The sequence below is a fragment of the Trachymyrmex cornetzi genome, unplaced genomic scaffold (genome assembly GCF_001594075.2).
Source record: "Trachymyrmex cornetzi isolate Tcor2-1 unplaced genomic scaffold, Tcor1.1 scaffold157, whole genome shotgun sequence".
Lineage (NCBI taxonomy): Eukaryota > Metazoa > Arthropoda > Insecta > Hymenoptera > Formicidae > Trachymyrmex > Trachymyrmex cornetzi.
The window spans coordinates 376,057-395,726 of record NW_017296168.1 but is presented as its reverse complement, the minus strand read 5'-3'; the positions used below and the strand labels follow the sequence as shown (position 1 = coordinate 395,726).

General features: G+C 34.5%; 1 protein-coding gene across 1 annotated transcript in view; it reads right to left on the bottom strand.

Moving 5' to 3' along the window:
- Positions 1 to 19,670, bottom strand: part of LOC108758475 (uncharacterized) — a 52,105-nt gene that overhangs the window by 6,110 nt on the left and 26,325 nt on the right. Inside the window, exons 20-32 of the mRNA XM_018503461.1 lie at positions 19,421 to 19,648; positions 19,100 to 19,282; positions 18,474 to 18,683; positions 17,737 to 18,021; positions 16,805 to 17,302; positions 16,372 to 16,550; positions 13,356 to 13,752; positions 9,625 to 9,812; positions 2,022 to 9,447; positions 1,321 to 1,761; positions 735 to 1,005; positions 403 to 629; positions 41 to 129 (exon numbers count right to left, since the gene is read on the bottom strand). Of these exons, the coding sequence (XP_018358963.1) occupies positions 41 to 129; positions 403 to 629; positions 735 to 1,005; positions 1,321 to 1,761; positions 2,022 to 9,447; positions 9,625 to 9,812; positions 13,356 to 13,752; positions 16,372 to 16,550; positions 16,805 to 17,302; positions 17,737 to 18,021; positions 18,474 to 18,683; positions 19,100 to 19,282; positions 19,421 to 19,648 (10,622 nt within the window). The remainder of the gene's footprint in view (positions 1 to 40; positions 130 to 402; positions 630 to 734; positions 1,006 to 1,320; positions 1,762 to 2,021; positions 9,448 to 9,624; positions 9,813 to 13,355; positions 13,753 to 16,371; positions 16,551 to 16,804; positions 17,303 to 17,736; positions 18,022 to 18,473; positions 18,684 to 19,099; positions 19,283 to 19,420; positions 19,649 to 19,670) is intronic.

Sequence of the window (19,670 nt, the reverse complement as noted above, 5' to 3'; positions counted from 1 at the left end):
AGTTAAAAAACTATGTTATTGCCTTGTCATTTTTTTATACATTGGAAAGGAAGATTAGATTAAATAATCTCGGATCATAATCACTGAAAATGCTCCTGTAATACTGCTGTAAAAAGAATATTTTTATTTCTGAAATAACAGAATAATGATATAAAAATATATTTTTCTAGCATTCATATGGCAGTTGTGTATAAGATAGTATATATATATATATAATTAAAATTTTTGGATTTTATTTGTTATTTTATTTATATATTCTAATCTGCCAATAAGTACTTTTTTCATAATTTACATTTTTTCGTTTTCTTATATATTCTTGTATAAATTTTATTCATAAATATTTTTCGAAATATTATACATATTATACATTACGAAATAAAATCATTCTATTAAATTACGTACTACCCTCTTTGCCGTCCTTCCCTTTTGTCCTGTACAGCCCTAATTTCTGACTAGGAGGAGTAGTGGTGCGTTCAACTATTTGATAACCAGCAGGCGGTGTTATGTTCAGAATATTAGCAAGATCTTTAAGTACACCCATTATATCATCGGCAGCCTGACTATTCAAAGTTAAGGTCACAGTGACATTTCCGCTTTCTCGTAAAGGAATCGGAGGGGACTTGCCAAGCCTAAAGAATTATATAATATCATAAAAAGTATTTCATATATATACATATAAATAATATATTAAAATATATTATGCACTGTGAATAAATAAAAATAAATATGCATACTTGGGCATTCCAAAATTCTCCTTGTCTTGTTTAGCTGCATCTTTTAAGTAAGCAGGCTTTAGTCTGATTGGAATTGGTGAAATCAGAGGTATAACGGGTGATACACGTTTGAGCCATTCTGCTTCTTCATCCGATTCTTCCTCAATCAATCGCAGTCCAGGAAAACGGTGCATAAATTCTGGTATAACACATTCAGGTGAGGACGAACTCACAATGGTATCAGGAGAGTCCACATCGCGATTAGTCGTCATATTCTCTTTTTTTTCATCAGCTACAAAAGAACATTTTTATGTAATGTTTTTGTATAAAAAATTTAAATATTTTATTTCTCTTATAAATGTATTAAGTTATATTTATATTATCTTTTCATTCATTATATTATTTTTACTATTTTACTAATATTATTTTTCTTCTATTCTTCCATATTCTTATTATTTCTTCTTCTTCTTTTTCTTATTTCCCATCTTTCACTTTTTTTCTTAATCTTATAAATTTTTTACAATTGAAATAATTAATAGTAAATTTGTTTATAATTTTATAATTATATCAATATTATAAAATATAAATATATTAAATGATTGCTCACTATCGTCCAACTTCAAAGGCGGAAATTCTTGATCATAAAATCCTCTCTGCGTAGTCGAGGGTTGTTGAGGTGGCAGAGGCTCTAATTCTCCAAATGGCTGTGTATTATAATGATCAGAAATTCCAGGTAAACTGGCTGATCCATAATTTCCAATCAAATCGCCAATTCTAGCGTTATAATCTTTCTGACTTCCAATCTTAACAAGATCTCCGCAACCGAAAATCGGGCACACCCCATAATTACGACTCAACTGGGGTTCCAGAACCGCCATCGGTTGAAGTTGTCGCAACTGGGTCATTAAATTATCCACAAATGTGTCATAATCCTCATCGAGGCGCGAGACTTTACGGGAACGTTTTTTCTGAGGTGCAGTTATGGCATCCTTTCCCTGGCTTTGCTTTCTCTTCTGTTGGTATTGTCTCCTCTTCAACTTCTTAAGATCTAAAGTGTTCCAGATGCCATTGTTACAATTTGTTATTAATTGGATTTAATAAAATCTTAATATTATATTTACAATCTTTGTAATATATAATTTAATTTTATGTAAGAAATGAACACGCTATATATGTAATAAAAGAAGTATATATTATACACATATCTTTCTAATATAAAATAATAGAAACATAAACATAAATAAATATAAGAAATAAAGAATAGTAATATGTTAAAATAAAGTAATATGATACATAAATGTTATTTACCAGTTTTATCATCCATTGCGCCATCTATAAGTTCCTCTTTGGTAGTGAGAAATTCTTTGGTATCCGTCTGCAACTGACTGGCTGATGTTGTGGCAACAGTGGACAAAACATCCTCAAGACCAATTTCTTTTTTAATCTCGACTAAAGGCACTGTATTGGAACCTGATGGGGTAACGGATCCCATAACGGTTTGTGGTGGAACCGCGACGGTTCCATGATTATGAGGCACTTGTTGCTGAACAGATTGTTGTTGAACGGAAGTAGTCGAAGAAGAAGGAACTTGTTGTTGTGCCACTGTTGGCTTCTGCACGACTGGAGCTTGGTTTTGAGACTGTGTTTGGACTTGAATTTGTGATCCAGATATGTTATTAGAGTTACTGGTCGCTAATTGGACGCTCTTCGAGGCTGTTCCAGAGGTTGCCATTGGTTTATTTTGCAAAGCATGTTTAGAAACAGTTACGCGTTGTTGAGTTTGAAGCCCTTCTCCGCTCATGCCAGTACTCAATTTGCTTTGACTTACAGAAGTCTCTTGCAAATTCGTAGAAATGTTCGGAGACGTTTTTGTCGTTGTTATTGATGAAGAAACTGGTTGACTTGATATAGAATTTCCCGAAGAACTTACTGAAGAAGTAGGAACTGACTTTGTTGTTTGCTGCTTCAAGTTTTCAGTTTGTGCTCTTTGTGTCGCAATCGAACTAGATAATGAAAGAGGAGGTTTCGCAGATTCCTCTTTAGTTGGTGAACTTTGAATCTTTAAGGGTGTTACCGAATGCGATAAAAAAGAAGTTTCCCTCGCAAGAACTTGTTTTGTTACTGGCTTCGGTGTTGGGGTTTCGTTTAATAACTGAGGAAGCAAAGAAGGTGGCGTAGGTAAGACTGGCCGAGCCAGTTGCGCTTCCAGTGAAGGAACTATTGGCAGACTGGGTCCTTGTGACGATCCTGAAGTCGTAGGACATGCCGTATTTTGCAATAGTTGCTTCAGCAATACATTTTGAGAATCCTCTAATCTTAAAGAATTAGAAGTACTTTTACTGGAATCTATTTCTCTCTTTTCTTGGATTTTGGATTCTTCAGGATCTTTTTTCACTGTTGTAGATTGATTTTCAAGATCGTTATTTTTATCTATTGATAGAAGACCAGAAGATTTAAATTGGTTTTGATTAGAAGTCAAAAGGGGACTTGGAGCTTGCGATAAAGTCGATTGAAGAATACTAGACGTACTTGAAACACCACTAGAAGTTGCCAAAGGTGGCACAATAGTTCTAATACATTGCATTGAGCTAGTTACGGCTGAACTAGTATTTACCAGTACTCGAGAAGGTGTAGAACATCCTGAACTGGCTTGAAGGATTGCTTGAAGATTTTGCGAGCGTTGTATTGAAGTCGATGGTAAAACAGAACTCAAAAGATTGACTGCAGATTGAGTTGGTATTGTGTTACTTCGACCATGACCAGCAATTGAAGGTTTTAAGGAAGTAGTCCCAGCCAGCATGGCATTCAACATGGCATTTGAAGTGATAGAGATCGAAGTTGCAATGTTTCTAGAAGTACCTGCAGCCGAAGAAGTACTTGAAAGATTAGAAACTGTAGTAGTCTGAAAAGTTGTTGCTGAAGAAGTCATCCTGAAGATCTGCTCGCTATTATTAACTTTTGAACCTGTAGTAATAACTCCGCTACAGTCCTTTAATTCTTTTTTCTCTTTTACAACCATTTCTGTATCTTTTAAAATATTGCTGATCAGATTAGGTTGAGAACGACCTTGATCTAATCTTGTCAAAGTCGAAACTCCACTCTGAATATTATTTGATGAATTCAATGTCGACAAGGGACTAGAGGTAGATAAAACACTTCCAGATTTCACTGAAGAAACCATGGTGACCACTCCGGTTTGATTCACTGTTGTTTGATTGCTTTGTAAAGATGATAGCAATGTTCTCAGTTGATGGGATACGTTAGCTACATTAGAAGTCAATTCTGTTGGCTTCGAAAGTGGTGATAAATGAGGAACTGTTGTTGTACTTTTTTGCAATTGTGCCACGGTACTAACTATCAAAGTGGAAGCTTGACTCGTTGCTGGAGAACTCTTTTTTACTTCAGCATTTTGACATTTTACTTCATTTTTAGGTTCAGTTGAAGAAATTTGATCATTTTCGAGATTTTCTTGCTCTAAATCCATTAAAGAGTCTTGAAGAATATTTAAGGGTAAAGTATCTAACGGAGTTGGCATTTGATAAATAATACTCGACTCGCTACTGTTTGCCATTTCCGGTTTTGATGAAATAATATTTTGTAACATATCTAAAATATCATCAGATGATTCCTCTATTAATGCCTTTTCTTCACTCAAACAATGTTGAAGAAATGGTTTGGAAGTTTCTATTTCCGTACATTGTTCTTCCTGATGATTCTTTTTATTTATGTTTTTGTCATTAGCCTCTTCAATGTTTTTTTGGATTTCTTCAGATTTATTTGTTACTTTTTGCATATCAGAATCTGAAGAAATTTGTTCTTTATCATTTTCCGTCGGTTCAGTATCATTTTCCAAAATGTTGACGAGCGATAAATCATCGGTAACAGGTGACATTCTTTTTAGAGTCGTCGTTGGAATATCATTCTTATTTTCAACATTTTCTGCAGGATTATGAATAGCTTCTAACATACTCTCCAGTTCGTCCGTAGTATTTAATGGATCAGTTTTCTTCTCTTCAATCGACTCTGAAAAAATATTTGATGATGTATTCAAGGAATTATTTTCATCTATAATTTTGTCCTGGATTTCTTTCTCTTCTTTCATTTCACCTTCTTGATTTTCTGTTAGTTTTTCTTTGCTCTTTGAGATAGTATTCTTTTTCGACAAATCTGGAATTGACATTTTCGGAGTCGAGAGCGTCACAGAAGTTGATTGTACACTTAATGCTAATTTCGTGGGATTGTTCAGAGATTCCGTATGTGGCAAACTCGAAAAAGTTGTCGAAGGCTTCTCTGAGAATAATATTTTCGGTATTTCATTAGTAGAGATAATTTTTGGGTTCAATTTATCTTGCTGAGAATTGGATATTTTCTCCAGAGCAGTTTGACTAAGTTTCGCGGCAATTTTTGCATCTGCCACAATGCTCGCCATCGTTGACAATGTAACACCTTTTTGATTGGTAGAACAACTCGAGGAAACTTCTTTTAAGTCAAAATGATCTACCATTTTAGTTTCTGTCATAATTGGTTGAATTGAAACCTGAGTCAGTTGAGAATTAGAACTAGTAGAAACTAAACTAGAAATTAAATTTGAAGAAATTGTAGTATTTATTAAAGAAACCATCGATTTTGAGACTGTTACATTAATATTAGTTGGGTATATAGTTGAAGCTGGTGTTTTGATATACGATTTATCTGAAAAGATAAAGTTTGTAGGACTCTTGTTTTGTTTTGAAGATTTGGTTTGATCATCTATCGAGCTTTCATTAAATGTATTTTCTTTAGAAACATTAGTTTGTATATTGTTATCAGTTTTTTCAATCTCTTCATCGCAAGAACCTTTAGAAAGATTGTCTTCAGGCGATTTCGTTGTGGGATCGATGATAACCACTTCAGAATCACTTACTAAAGATACCATAAGCTCTTGATCAGGAGACTGATCTAAATAAGGACCTGGAGAAGGATCAACTCGAAGTTCTTCTTGATCTGGTGATTCAGGAGTATCAGTTACAGCGACTAGCTTTTTTCCAGACTGAAAGGCCCTCACTATATCGAGTCTAAGACCCTTTTTATTTCTTGAATGAGACGGGACTAAATCTTCGTCACTCAAAATAGGTTCTTCTGATTGTGATTCAGAATTATCAATCTCTAAAATTTGCACTAAATCATGACCTTGACCAGCATCATTCACTAAAGCATGGCAAAGAGAATCGTTACTATCAGCAGAAAGATCCACCACCATTCCAGGTTCGAATAGAACATACTCTTCCTGCATATCACCTTCTAAAGTTCCTGAAATAACATCAACTAGCTCTGAGTCACCGAACTGTTCAATCACGGTGATATCATCACTGTCTCGTTGAGCTGTGGAACTCAAAGTCACTTCGGTATTAACTATAGTTTTGTCATCATCATAATCTGTCGTATCTGGAAGTTGTTCCAATTTTTCTCCAGGACTTTCTAAAGTTAAAGATCCATTATCTAAAGTTGAAGAGGTCAATGAAGAGCCTTGACCAGTTGATTTTATCTCTAAAGTTGTGGGTGAAGCTTGTGGCGGCGTATGAGAATCGTCGTCAAAGTCATTATAGTCGACACAGACTAGTGAGCTGATTCTAGTGGTTTTCCGATTCATGGAAGTATTTGCTTTCTCTTCTGTAGACTGATCTCTTTTCGCTTGGGATGTTTCCGATCCTTTACCACCTTTACTACTATCAGCTTTGCTTGACCACATTGGCGATCCTCCTCTTAAGCCCAACTTGAACCATCCAAATCGTCCAAAATTAGGGAATCGTATTGGTTTTATAGATTTATTACTATTTTCCTCATTTTTAGTAGAATTATCTGGTAAAAGAACTTGTTCTTGAGAAATTTGTTGACGAATCTGGTCCTGATCATCTGATGAGCCGCCCTTTAATCCTAATTTAAAATATCCAGTCTTCGCAAAATCAAGAAAAGGAATGGGATTTAAGGGATTATTGGAGTTTCCTCCACCTCTAGAAACATTATCTGATAAAGAAGTTTGTTCCTGAGAAACCTGTTGAGGAATTTGTTGAGAAACTTGTTGCTGATCACTTGCAGTTACAGTTAAATTAGTATTTTGTTGGACAAAATTATGAGGTGTATGAGGTGTCCTTGGAGTTCCAGGATTTTCCACACTTTGGGGTCTGTCTGGCATAGCGGGACTATTCCCAGTAGACTGTCTTCGCTGCATTTGCATAGGAGATCCAGCTACCATAGGACTTCTTGGCATCATAGGAGAGCTGGGTGGTTGAGTAGTTGTCGAAGAATGATGATGGCTACCATGAAGCATCGGTGAAATCCTGTTCATTGGACTAGGAGGTTGTGAAGTCGGATTTAATTGTTGTTGAAGCATCGGAGAACCCATCGTTGTTTGTTGCACCATAGGTGAATTTGGAGGTTGACCATAATTTTGTTGAAGTTGCTGATGAAGCTGTGGACTGGGGGAATTTGATGGCTGAGACACCATCGGCGAGTTAGGCGGTTTCTGCTGCTGTTGTTGCATTTGCAAGAATTGTCTTTGCTGTTGTTGCTGGAGAATATGCTGTCGTTGCTGAACCATTTGGAGTGATCTGGGACCAATAGAATTCTGCCCTTCTTGAGAAATACCCTGAGAAACACCTTCATGTTGTTGTTGATGAAGAATTTGTTGACGTTGCTGAGCCATTTGAAGTGATCTTTGAATAATAGAAGTCTGTCCTTCTTGAGAAATAACCTCATGTTGCTGTTGATGAAGAATCTGTTGTCGTTGAACCATTTGCAAAGGTCTTTGAGTAATAGCACTTTGTCCTTCTTGAGGAACAGATTGAGAAACACCTTCATGTTGTTGCTGTAAAATTTGTGGTCGTTGTTGGGCCAGTTGTAATGATCTTTGAGTAATAGCGCCATCTTGAGAAACATCTTCATGTTGATGCTGTTGATGAAGAATTTGCTGTTGACGCTGTTGAGCTATTTGTAAATTTCTTTGAGCAACAGTATTCTGTCCATCTTGAGAAATGCTTTCATGTTGCTGGTGCTGTTGAAGGATTTGACGCTGTGCCATTTGTATTGATCTTTGAACAACATTTTGTCCAATTTCTTGAGAAATATTCTGTGAAACACTTTCATGCTGCTGTCGTTGTTGCGCTATTTGCAAATGTCTTTGAACAGTAATATTTTGTCCATCTTGAGAAGTACCTTCCTGTTGCTGCTGTTGTTGAAGAATCTGCTGCCGTTGTTGAATCATTTGTAGCGTTCTAGGAATAGAATTTTGAGTAATTTGTTCTTCTTGAGAAATACTTTGAGAAACAATTTCATGTTGTTGTCGAAGAATTTGTTGTTGTTGCTGAAGAATTTGTTGTCGCTGCTGCACCATCTGTAAGTTTCTTTGAGCAGCAACGACATTATGACTTTCTTGAGGAATAATATCATTCTGTTGTTGCTGCTGCTGAAGAATTTGTTGACGTTGCTGCTGTGGAACTACTTGCAACGATCTTTGATTAATAGAACTCTGTCCTTCCTGAGAAACATCTTCGGTTTGTTGTTGCTGAAGAATTTGTTGTTGTTGAAGAATTTGCTGTCGTTGCTGAGTTATTTGCAACGATCTTTGAGTAACGACATTTTGTCCATCTTGAGAAATGCCTTCTTGTTGCTGCTGTTGAATAATTTGTTGTCGGGTCGTTTGTAAACTTCTTTGAACGGCAACATTCTGTCCTTCTTGAGAAATGATATCAGTCTGTTGCTGTTGAAGAATTTGTCTTTGTTGAACCATTTGTAAATTTCTTTGAGTAATAAGATTCTGTCCATCCTGAGAAATATCATTCTGTTGCTGCTGTTGAAGAATTTGTTGTCGAGGAACACCTTCATGTTGTTGTTGTTGGAAAACTTGCTGCCGCTGCAATGTCCCGCGAACAATAGTATTTTGACCTTGATCCTGAGAAACGCCTTCATGCTGTTGCTGAATAATCTGCTGCCTCTGTAACAGCTGATGCTGTTGTTGATTCAGTAACTGTTGCTGTCCTGACTGTGGATTGTAAACGATACCTCCTCTCCTCTGTGCCCCTTCTGGTGGTCTAACAAATCTCTGAGTTAAACTATGAACTCTCACACCCTGATCAGCTATCAATTGTTGATTTCGCGTCTCCGGCGTAAAAGCACCAGGAGAAGTTGCCAATCTTCCGCCAATAATGGCTCTATGTTGTGGTGAAGTCATTCGTGTAGTGTTAGGATTGCATAGACCCGGAGAAGGCATTGGCCCAGGACTGAAGGGACTTTCGTCACCTTGAGAATGAGGAGTGCCAATTCTTGGCGATTGTTGCTGAACATTATGCGGTGACATTGTACCTGGATTATTCGATTGAGGGTTGCCTGGACTATGTTGAAGCAGCGGTGTGCCTGGACTATGTTGAACAATTGATGGAGTTGCTGGTGAATGTTGAATCATACTAGGACCAGGACTCTGAGAAACCAACGCAGCTGGAGAATGCATCGGAGAATGCTGAGAAGGTGACATCAATGGAGAACAAGGTTCATTTGGTTGGGGTTGAGTTTGTCGTTGTTGTTGTTGTTTGTTATGATACTCCTGAACCAATACGCTGTGTTGACGCTGTTGCTTACGAGAAGTTTCTAAATGTTTCTGAAGAACAGCTTGCTCAGAAGAAATCCGTTGTAGTTCAGCAGCATCGGTTTCTGTCAGTTCGTTACCAGATTTACGAAGCTGACGTTGCTTACTATTGAGAGACTGGAGGGAAATAAGATAGAGAAACGTGAAAAATATGAAAATGTAGGACAAACTAAAATTTAGGAATTAATATTAAAATTAAAATCTATTAATATATACTGTAAAGATAATTTAGTAAACAATACTATGATATTTAGATAATTTTAATTAATATAATACTAATTTATTTTTATTTACCTTTCTTATTTTCCGAAGTTTTTGGACCTCTGCCTCATAATATTTTAATTGTTGCGTTAATATTTGATGCTGATTATTAAGCCATTGCTCATAATTCGCATGAATTTGCCGATCTTGCTCATTAGCTATATTTTCTGGTGGAGTTGGTGGTGCCGGTTTTTGAGGAATGTTAAACATAGCCACTCTTGCTAAAAATTAATGCAAATATAACCATATATAATAAATTGAATTATTTTATAGATTTAAAATAATATATATCTAAAAAATATATGTCTTCATTAAATGTATCTTTTTTTTTCGTTAGAAATTAAATTATTAATAATTTAAAATATTAAAATATCATTAACTCTAAATGTAAGTCGAACAAATTACAAAATTTTTCTTATTTAAATAAGATTTATCATTGAGAACAAATTCAACAAAATTCTGATAAATTTTAATAAAAAGTAATAAACACTAAATATAACTTATTTTGTAACTTAATTTACTTTTTATCATAATAAACTAAGGGGGCATATACCTTTTTCGACTTGAAAAATAGTTCATTTTCATTAATTTTTTTTTTCTAAGAAAGAAAAGGCATATTAGGATCGGGTTTTTTTTAATATTAAAGAACATACTTTAGACTTGTAAAATCAATTTTTATCAAAGTAAAATAACCCCCCCTTTACCCCCTGCAGTTGTTCGAAATTGGCCATATTCGACGGACTTAAATCGCAGTACCATGGATTGATCCTTGGTCGCTCATCTGAAATAAAAAATCAACATTGCATCTTAAAGTTCATTAAATTTACCGGTATTTGATCGACGCTTTTTTAAATTTCGAATTTAAAACAAAATGGCTGACATTCAAACTTAAAGTATCATTTTTCACGTATAAATTTCATTTAAGCGTGTAAAAAAATATAAAAAATTAAAATATCAAAAAAATCATGGATCAAATACTAGAGAATTTTATAAGCTTTCAAACAAAAGAAACGGGGATGGAATCGGTTGAGTAGTTATTGAGATATTTATGATACCGACTTTAAAAACGTGATTTCGAAAAAAACGTGTTTAAAGTTTCTGAACAAGTTTACAATATAATAAAGGGAATTTTTTGCGACTTACATATAATCACCTATTCCGGGGCCATACAGGGAATCCTCCTGGGAAAAGTGCTCGTCGTCTTTTTGGATTTTGCTCAGCCGACTGCTGATACTAGCCTCCCGCGTCGCGTGCTGTATTCGGATGTCTGCTTGGTCGCAGTGCCGAGTATCTATTAATGCAGCGAATTGTGCTGCGTTTCGTTCAACAGTTATTCCCATCGTATTCATCGCTCGCAGAAGGGCCGACAAACCTTCGTTGAACAAGCAAACTGCGAGGAAAATCGCAATTTCTACGATTTTTGCGCTGCTGTTGATGTGTTTGTGAGCCATTTTCCAGATCAAATTATTAAAACTTTCGTTGGTGTTTTGCGTATATCCACCGAGACAGCGTTTTAATAATGACAGCGTTTTAATAAGGTTTATAGGGCGAATCGCATCTAAAACCTCATCTAGTAAAGTATTATAATTTTGCTCGTACCTGTCCAACGATCCGTTCACTTTTGCTCGTTGCCACTCGCACCATGAATCTGAGACTTGAGGACAAAGATGATATTGCGGTTTGTCTTTTGTCGAACTGTAATGATAAAAAGTGATCCACACCGCACCTCGCATTCTTTCCACTGAGTGGAAATTTCGCCGAATAGCTAAACCATAATACACCGAGTTTGTCTATCATTTTCGCAGTTAACTTATTTTTTCCTCCAATGTCCTTGTGATCTTTTTTGCACTTTCGGAGTCGAGCACTCATGCGTTGCTGGACGTGTTCAATGCATTTTTTTTTCTATTTCAACAGTGTCTCCATATGATTGAGATTCAACGATACCTTTGTACGTCTTCGAATCGTCGTCACCAATGTAATGCGTATACTTTACTCTGTACTATTCCTATGATCGATGAAACATTTCTTTAATAGAGTCGACCTCCATTTTTCCAGCTAAACCTTCATGATTTAATTGACATTTACTTTGGTGTTCGATTTCCCACTCACAATACTGTTCAATGCCTTTCTTTTTGGCCCAAACCTCGCATTCTTTGCAGTATCGAGATTTCACGTTTACGTCGACAACTTTCTTCGAATGCATCCCAATGAGACTGCACCCGTTATACAGGGAAAAAAACCCGTGCTTTTGCCAAGTCCTGTCTCCTAAAACACCTAAATCTGTAGCGTTTTCAACCTCTTATTCTAAACTCGTCCTCAGCTGTTCCTCTTGTACCGCGTCTTTCATGAGTAATTCCGCGATTGTCTTAGATGCTATATGAATTTGTTATAAATTTTTATTGTTATAAATTTCATCGTGCAATTTTTGAGCGACAGAAGGAGGCAGATCCATTAACCCACAAAATTTTTTCTCAGCAAGTGTTCCTTGTCCTAAGCAACGCATTGCAAAACTGAATCGTTGGTTGATTTCGTCAACCAGCGATAACTCAATTTTCGGACAAGAAGAAATGTATGTTGGTCTGCACTCATCACAAATAATCACAATTGTAAAGCCAATCCCGCGAGTGCTTTCTGTATGGAATTTCACGTCACCTCGCACGTTTTACATTTTACAACTTGCGAAATTTCATTAAAAACAGAATTGAAGTTTAGAATTCGGTAATTTATAGTGTCACTCTTCGCGGCACGAGCACATCAGACACCGACACCGACTTTAATTTCTTCTTAGCAGCATTAATGGTTGTCTCGGTTTCGCTTTCAAAAACCCATCTATTTGGTGGCTTTGGACGTTTTAGCGTCCAATCCCAGATAACCAAGCGAGATTTAGCATAAATTGATGCACTGCATGTATTGTTTTTAACTTGTTGACAATTTGCTGTCATTGGAATATAATGTGAAATTGAGTTAGCATCAGGAGAGTAAATCGACTTCATGAGTTTATGAAATTGTAAGAGTATACATTGAGAATAAACTTGATAAATAAATTTGATAATAAACTCGTCATGTTGACTGCAAACTGATGGTACGCTTACGTCTTACTGCACGCATGATGACAACTTGCCAGCAGTTTGCTGAATTTTAAGGAAGACTTTACGTGATGTCAGAACGACAGTTTGTAGAAACACCTTGGCTTTAGTTTGATGAAATTGAATGCGGAATAAGTGCCAGCAAAATCCCAGATAGCCAAATGGCAACATATTGCCCTTATTTGGCTATCTGGGATTTTTGCGAAATGCACCGCTTTGTTTCGATTCCCGACTACTTTTTGCTGCACTCATTATAACACGTGCGTTCAACAAAACATATGTCAAAGAACTGAATATATAACCTAAAAATGACTCAGAAAAACACTCTAAACATCATCTGTTGAAAAAATTATGTACCTACTATACAAAGACGAAGTTTTATTTGAATTACTATGAAGGGCTCAGTTGTATAACGGCTCGACGCTACTACCCTGCGCTGCGCGCTCCTCCATAATGGCTTATGAGAGGAGACGGCGGTCAGTATAAAGTGCTGTAACTTCGTCAATTTTTAGAATTTCTTCAAACGGCTTCGGCTATACGTTCTTGAAATGTTAATCTTTCAAAATATATAATATAAAAAAATCGATTTTTTGAAGCTGAGAAAGGTATATGCCCCCTTAATTGACATTCAACCATTAAATAACTATCCAACAAAATAATTAATAGAAGACTACTAACGTTCGGGTGGAGTCTGTGTGGCAATTGGTTGTCTCGATCCCACTTGCGCCGCTGCTAGCTTTAGCGCCCCATCAGTAGCTATGCCACTTTGCTGCCAGTTAGTGTTAGATGTGGAAGGTGATCTCGCTGTACAAGGTGGTCTTATCACAGGCACCATACCCTGAGGAGGTGACGTAGTACCCAAAACATCAGCTTTGAATTTTTCAAAATCACTGTCGCTCAAAAGACTTCCTCCAGTGACATTTTCGGTCTGTTGTTGTTGTTGTTGTTGTTGTTGTTGTTGTTGTTGTTGTTGTTGCTGCTGCTGCTGCTGCTGCTGTTGCTGCTGTTTTTCTTGTTCTCGTTTCTCCTGCTCTAACAGCTCCTCCAGCAATAATGGCTGCTCCTGTGAACACGACTGCTGACAGTCAAGGTCGATTTTTGATACCAGGAGTGCTACTCGAAGGTCTAAAGGCTAAAATTTCTATTGCATTAGGACTGAATATTAAATTGTAAAGTTAACTAAAATTACAGCTATTACGTATGTAAATAGTTCAAATAAAGTTTGTACATAAAAAAATAAACGTAGATAAAATGTGTGGATAAACATTATTGCAAATTAATTTGAATTTATATATTTCCAATAATATTTTATTTTATCTTTATAAATATATATATAAATAACAAAAGAATTCAGTCTACTATGAATTAATACTACACAAACATGCAAACAATTTCAACATTGATGCGTTGATTATAAAAAAGCATTATTCTAAAAAGCATCATGTTGCTTCAAGGAAGAATTAAGCAAAATTTAGTAAAAACAGATTTTGTCAATGTTAGTAAAATTAATTTCGTGCAGAATGGATGCAAACATTTAAGAGAGCATAAAATTTATAATAGACTAAATATAGAAAAGGAGTGTAAAAAGATATAAAAAGTAACTTTTTTATTTTTATAATAGGCAATGAAATATTAAAGTTCGATATAAAAATTAAATTCTTTTTAATTAAATTTATGATCAATTTAACTTTTACATATTTAATTTTATTAATATATGTTACATTTTATAATAAATAAATTAATAAAGCAAATAAATAATTTTCTATATTAATTATTTTATCTAGAATATATAATATATATAAGATAGATTTTTTAATTACATTCTAAAAAAATATTAAAAGGGAAAAATTTTTCGGAAGTTAAACACAAAATGAAAATTTATATTTCAATTTATTTCTTCTTGTAATGTTAGAATGCCCCAAATCTCGCTCACCTGCAGAAGCAAAGGTCTTCGGTGAGGGTGCGGCACTACAGGTCCCATTGGCGGACCCGCCACCGGTACCTGGTGCCCCGTCATATGAACCGAGGGCCGCGTCATACTTCGCCCACCACCACCACCACCACCCGGGCACAGTCCCATCTAGACATGCACCAACACCAAATGCATATTGCAAACTTGCACACCCAGGCCAAAAACACTAGCCAATTTTCTTACCACTGCCATTACTATTTTCATTGCCATTTAAACATCTTCCAGATTTATACTATTTTATGTAAACATATAATTAAAATATGACAAGAATAATAAAACAAAATTTTCATTAAATTAAATAAGTAATAAAGAAAGTATTTTAGAAGGGCTACGAGCCAATGAACAATTTCTTAATATATGTTTATTTTAATATGTTTATTTAAAATGTTAAAATAAACATATATTAAAAAATCGTTCATTAGCTCGTAGCCCTTTTAAAATACTTTCTTTATTTTGAATTTGTTAAGCCATATTATCTACTGTTAATTTTAAATAAACAAGAAAAAAATTCTTATCACAATTTTAAATGTATCTCAAAAATAGTTTTTAAAACTTTAAGTTAATATAACTTCTAACTATTTCAAATTATATCTCTCTATATAATTTGTAATTTTTATATAAAAATTATAATTGTAAAAAAAAATAAAAGAAGAGATTAAAATTAAAAATACATCTGACTAATAAAATATTAAATTCAATATATGTTAGCAATTATTTATAATGTCTACCGAAACAGAAAATGTTTTGGCACTGAAAGTGTAAGATCTATTATTTAGCTACACCTACAATCACAGCAATTTTTTAGTTTAGTTTCGCTTTCTGATTAAATTATTCTAATTAAAGCATGATTTTATTATAAATTTGTTATCGTTTGTCTAATATAAACTAGTAAAATATATTAATTAAATTATATATTTAAGCTTTGTTTTTGTATTTTAACTAAATAATTTTCTCATGATTTATTAGTATAATATTATTAAAAATTATTTTATAAAACATACACTCTTATACATTTAAAAAAAACTTTCATATAAATATATACTTTAAATAAAACTTTTATATGAGAAATATTATTTAACATATATTTCTAAAAATATATCCTATTATTTTTAAGTGGCAGCTTAGCAAAATATGAAAAATTATTTCTATTTGATACTGCACACAGCCGCACAAAATATTTTTTAAATAAACTTAGCAGTATGCGAAACTGACTGGCACATATATTATACATGCAATCTCATGAAACGTTTTATTAATTATATGTTATAAAACGTTAACAAACCGTGTTATGTAATTAATTATTATCAATAAAGTTTTATGTGAATTATTAATATAGTCCCGCATTGGAGTTATCATCATTTTGTTTATCCTATTCACAAATTTTTTGTGAATTTCCTTATAAATCTTTATTTTTTCTATTAGAGTATTACATATGTGTACGTGTACGCATACGTGTGCGTGCGTGTGTGAGCGCGCGCGCGTGCGTGTGTATGTGGTGTACGCGCGTGCGCATATTTACATGTAATTATCTTATACGGATAGTATTAGATTATCGTACAAAAATTTAACAAAAGCATGTTTTACATTTTAATTCATTAATTATGCTCTTCAATCCCTTAACTTTAATGCGATTAATTTGATTTTCTCGCAATTACAAAAACAAATATCAAAGCGATGCATAAATTTCCAAAAAGATTAATTAATATAAACATCGACACTTACCTGTATCGGTCCAGGATATGGCGGTGGTGGTCCTGGGTAAGGGGGTGGTGGTGGCGGTGGTGGTGGTGGCGGAGCCAATGGCATCCGTGGACCAATCATATGATTTACAGCAACCACTCTGCCAGCCATATTTGGCACTCCTGCGGCTACTCGCATACCCAGCCGTTGCTGTTGTGAGACTATAATAAAAATAAATGTCATAGATATTAAATATCAAAATTAAAGATTTGTATAAAATATAACATATTATACAAAATAATATCTATTATTTTATATAATTATTTTATACATCATATTAAAGATAGGATTACTATAGCTGTCACTGTGATTTGAGATTTTTCTAAAATATAATTTTTTTATAGAATAATCTAACATTTAAGCTCCAAAAGAAACAAATAAAATATTATGTTATAAATAATTTTTTTTACTTTACCTTGTATATGTGCTTGCGAAAGTCTCTGCGGGTGCCCGGGAAAATTCGATGGATAGCTCACAGTTACCGTATTTGTGGAAGTCACCACTCCAATTGCTCCATCTGGTGAAAGCAACCTTGTACCGGGAAGTATTGGCCGGCCCATTGCTGCCGCTTGTTGTACTTGCTGATGCATCTGTTGCTGCACTACTTGCGCCTGCATTGCCTGCGATGTCGTCTGCGATGTCGCCTGCGGTGAAGTTATTGTCGACACATTGGAATTTTCTGTCAGAGTCAAACTCGTGCTCGTCGAGCAGGAGTCAGTAATATCAGAGGTTGGACCAGTCAATTCTGGTTTCTGATCTTCGTCCCTAGTTTCCTTTTTTTGCTTATCATCTTTGGGATCAACTTCAACTTGCTCGAGATCAAGATCAAGAATATTAGTCTTCTCCCCACCTGCGATCGTGTCCAATTCAGGGTCCGCATATTCCAGAATGTTGAAGTCCGCTCCCATTTCAGCTTCAAGAATAATAAATTCTTAATTTAAAATTTGTGTGTGTGTGTGTGTGTGTATTAATTTGTATAAGAAACTTGTTTCCAACTTTCTTCAAAATTTGTGTGTGTGTGTATGTGTGTGTGTGCGCGTGCGTGCGCGCGCGCGCGCGAGTAAAATCCGCATAATGTGCAGGTCAACATTACCTGGACCATATCAACATGATTGAGTTGTGCAATGCTGACATTGTAAAGCAGGCAACTTTTTGCCCGTAATATATATGTATATATATTTTTACATATATATATATATATATATATAATACATATAAATCAATTTAAAAAATAGAGTGAATTGTTTTCTCATATATATATGATAATTTTGTTTAATTCTAAATTTTGAAATTCAAATTCCTTCATACTACATAATTTTATTATGCAATACACAAAAAGAGATTTACCAAGCAGTTCGTCATCATCATCTGCCAGATCTCCCAATATTGCACTGACTCCTTCAACTTCAACCATTGGACCGGCTCCTTCCTGCTCCAGCTTTTCCAATTCAGCTGTTACATTGTCGGGGATCTCAGATGCTTCTGAAGTAACCACTCCCACGGTCTCGCTTATCGTCGTGGGAACGAGTGGTGCTCGCACCAGTCCTGGAGTTGTGTTCAACATACGAATACCTTGATTTAAATTGTCCTGTGCTGTCCGTGCAACACGCTGACTCTGCGTCTGATTCACGTCTAAAAGAGGTTTTTTATTTTGTTAAAATCTTTGTAAATTCAATTTTTTATGGTTGTGTAACATCAGAACTTTCTAACATTTTAAATTATAATTTATATAAAAGGCTATGAAAAAGGATGAAAATTTAAATAATAGAATATAAATGTTCACGCATATTTAAATTTTTTGGAGATAATATCAAGCAATTGCGATATCGGTCTGCAATTAGGACATACATTAGTAATTCTTTTCCACTACTAATCTTTACAATACGACAATTGAAAACGATTAAACACTAGTAATACCTTGTTTTTTAATTTATTAAATTTTTAGAATATAGAAAAAAGTAAATTTTGTGAAATCATTACTTTCATCTTTTTAAAAACAAATAACTTTTGTCTGAATTATTTCTTTCAAAAATATATTGCTTTCGAAATACCGTTTTATGTAAAAAATTTTTTTTTTAATTTACCTGTAAATCTCTGTTGTTGCAAAATATCATAAGATTCGGAAATGGCATTTCTCGTTGCTGGCATCCGTATTTGGAGGTTTTGAGTTGCTTGGAAATGCTGTTGAGCAGGTACATTAGTAGCTACTGGGGGTCTATTCTGCAGTAATGTCCTAGTACGATGATCAATCGGATTCTGAATATTTCCTGCTACAGGGTGTCGCGAGTTTATTCCTGAATTCATATATCATACACAGAAATTTTATATAAAAATTAAAGATTTTACATAAAAGAAAAAAGTTAATATAATAAATTAATTTTATTTGATTAAGAATATTTAAGTATTAGAGAGAATGTTTCAACAATTATTATAATTTATGCAGGTATTTGTATAGTTAAATACTATATAACATAAGATTTGTTACACAGGCTGTCCCAAAACTGACGTTAAATATTTTATAGACAGATTCTTTGTAATATATTTTAAGACAAAAAGTTTAATACAAAAATATCAAGGGTATGAGTTTTTAAATGAGAAGAGTTCAAAAATTACGAATAATGAGGCTAGAATTTTGCGTACTCAAGAAAATTAATATAAAAATTAATATTTATACATTGAAAATTAATAAATAGAAATATTACATGCGTACCAATGGAATTTCTTATCAAGACATTCGGTTGAATAGGCATTCTGGGCCTAACAATGCCTGGCGGAAGTGGATGTCTAAAAGTGCCTTCACTAGAATTGTTTTGTACTTGAGAGTGTTGCTGCTGAAGCTGCACATGACTGGCTTCAAATTGTTGCTGATTGCTCTCCGTATTATTTTGTCCATCTGAATTATGAATATAATTGAAAAAGTGCGAAAATATAATTTTAATTGTATTTTAATTCATTTATATTTCAGCAAATACGTAATACTTGATATAAAATAATCATATTCATTATTTAGAAATTACAGAATAAAACAAACCTTGAACCCAATTAGCACCTACTCCTTCAATTTTCTTACTAAATTGTTGTCTTTGCAGTAAGTCCCTCAGTTGCCTATTGACTTCCGGTTGCTGTACAAAAGCCACTTCTTGTTCCTGAGACGTTCGAGGAGTTTCAGAACCCCTAGGTGATGGATAGCTAGATGCGGCAGGAGCGGATGTAGAAGTGACAGGTGGCTGGCTGTAAGGATCAGGAGTTCGCGATGTTGCAGGTGGAGGAGGAGGAGGAGG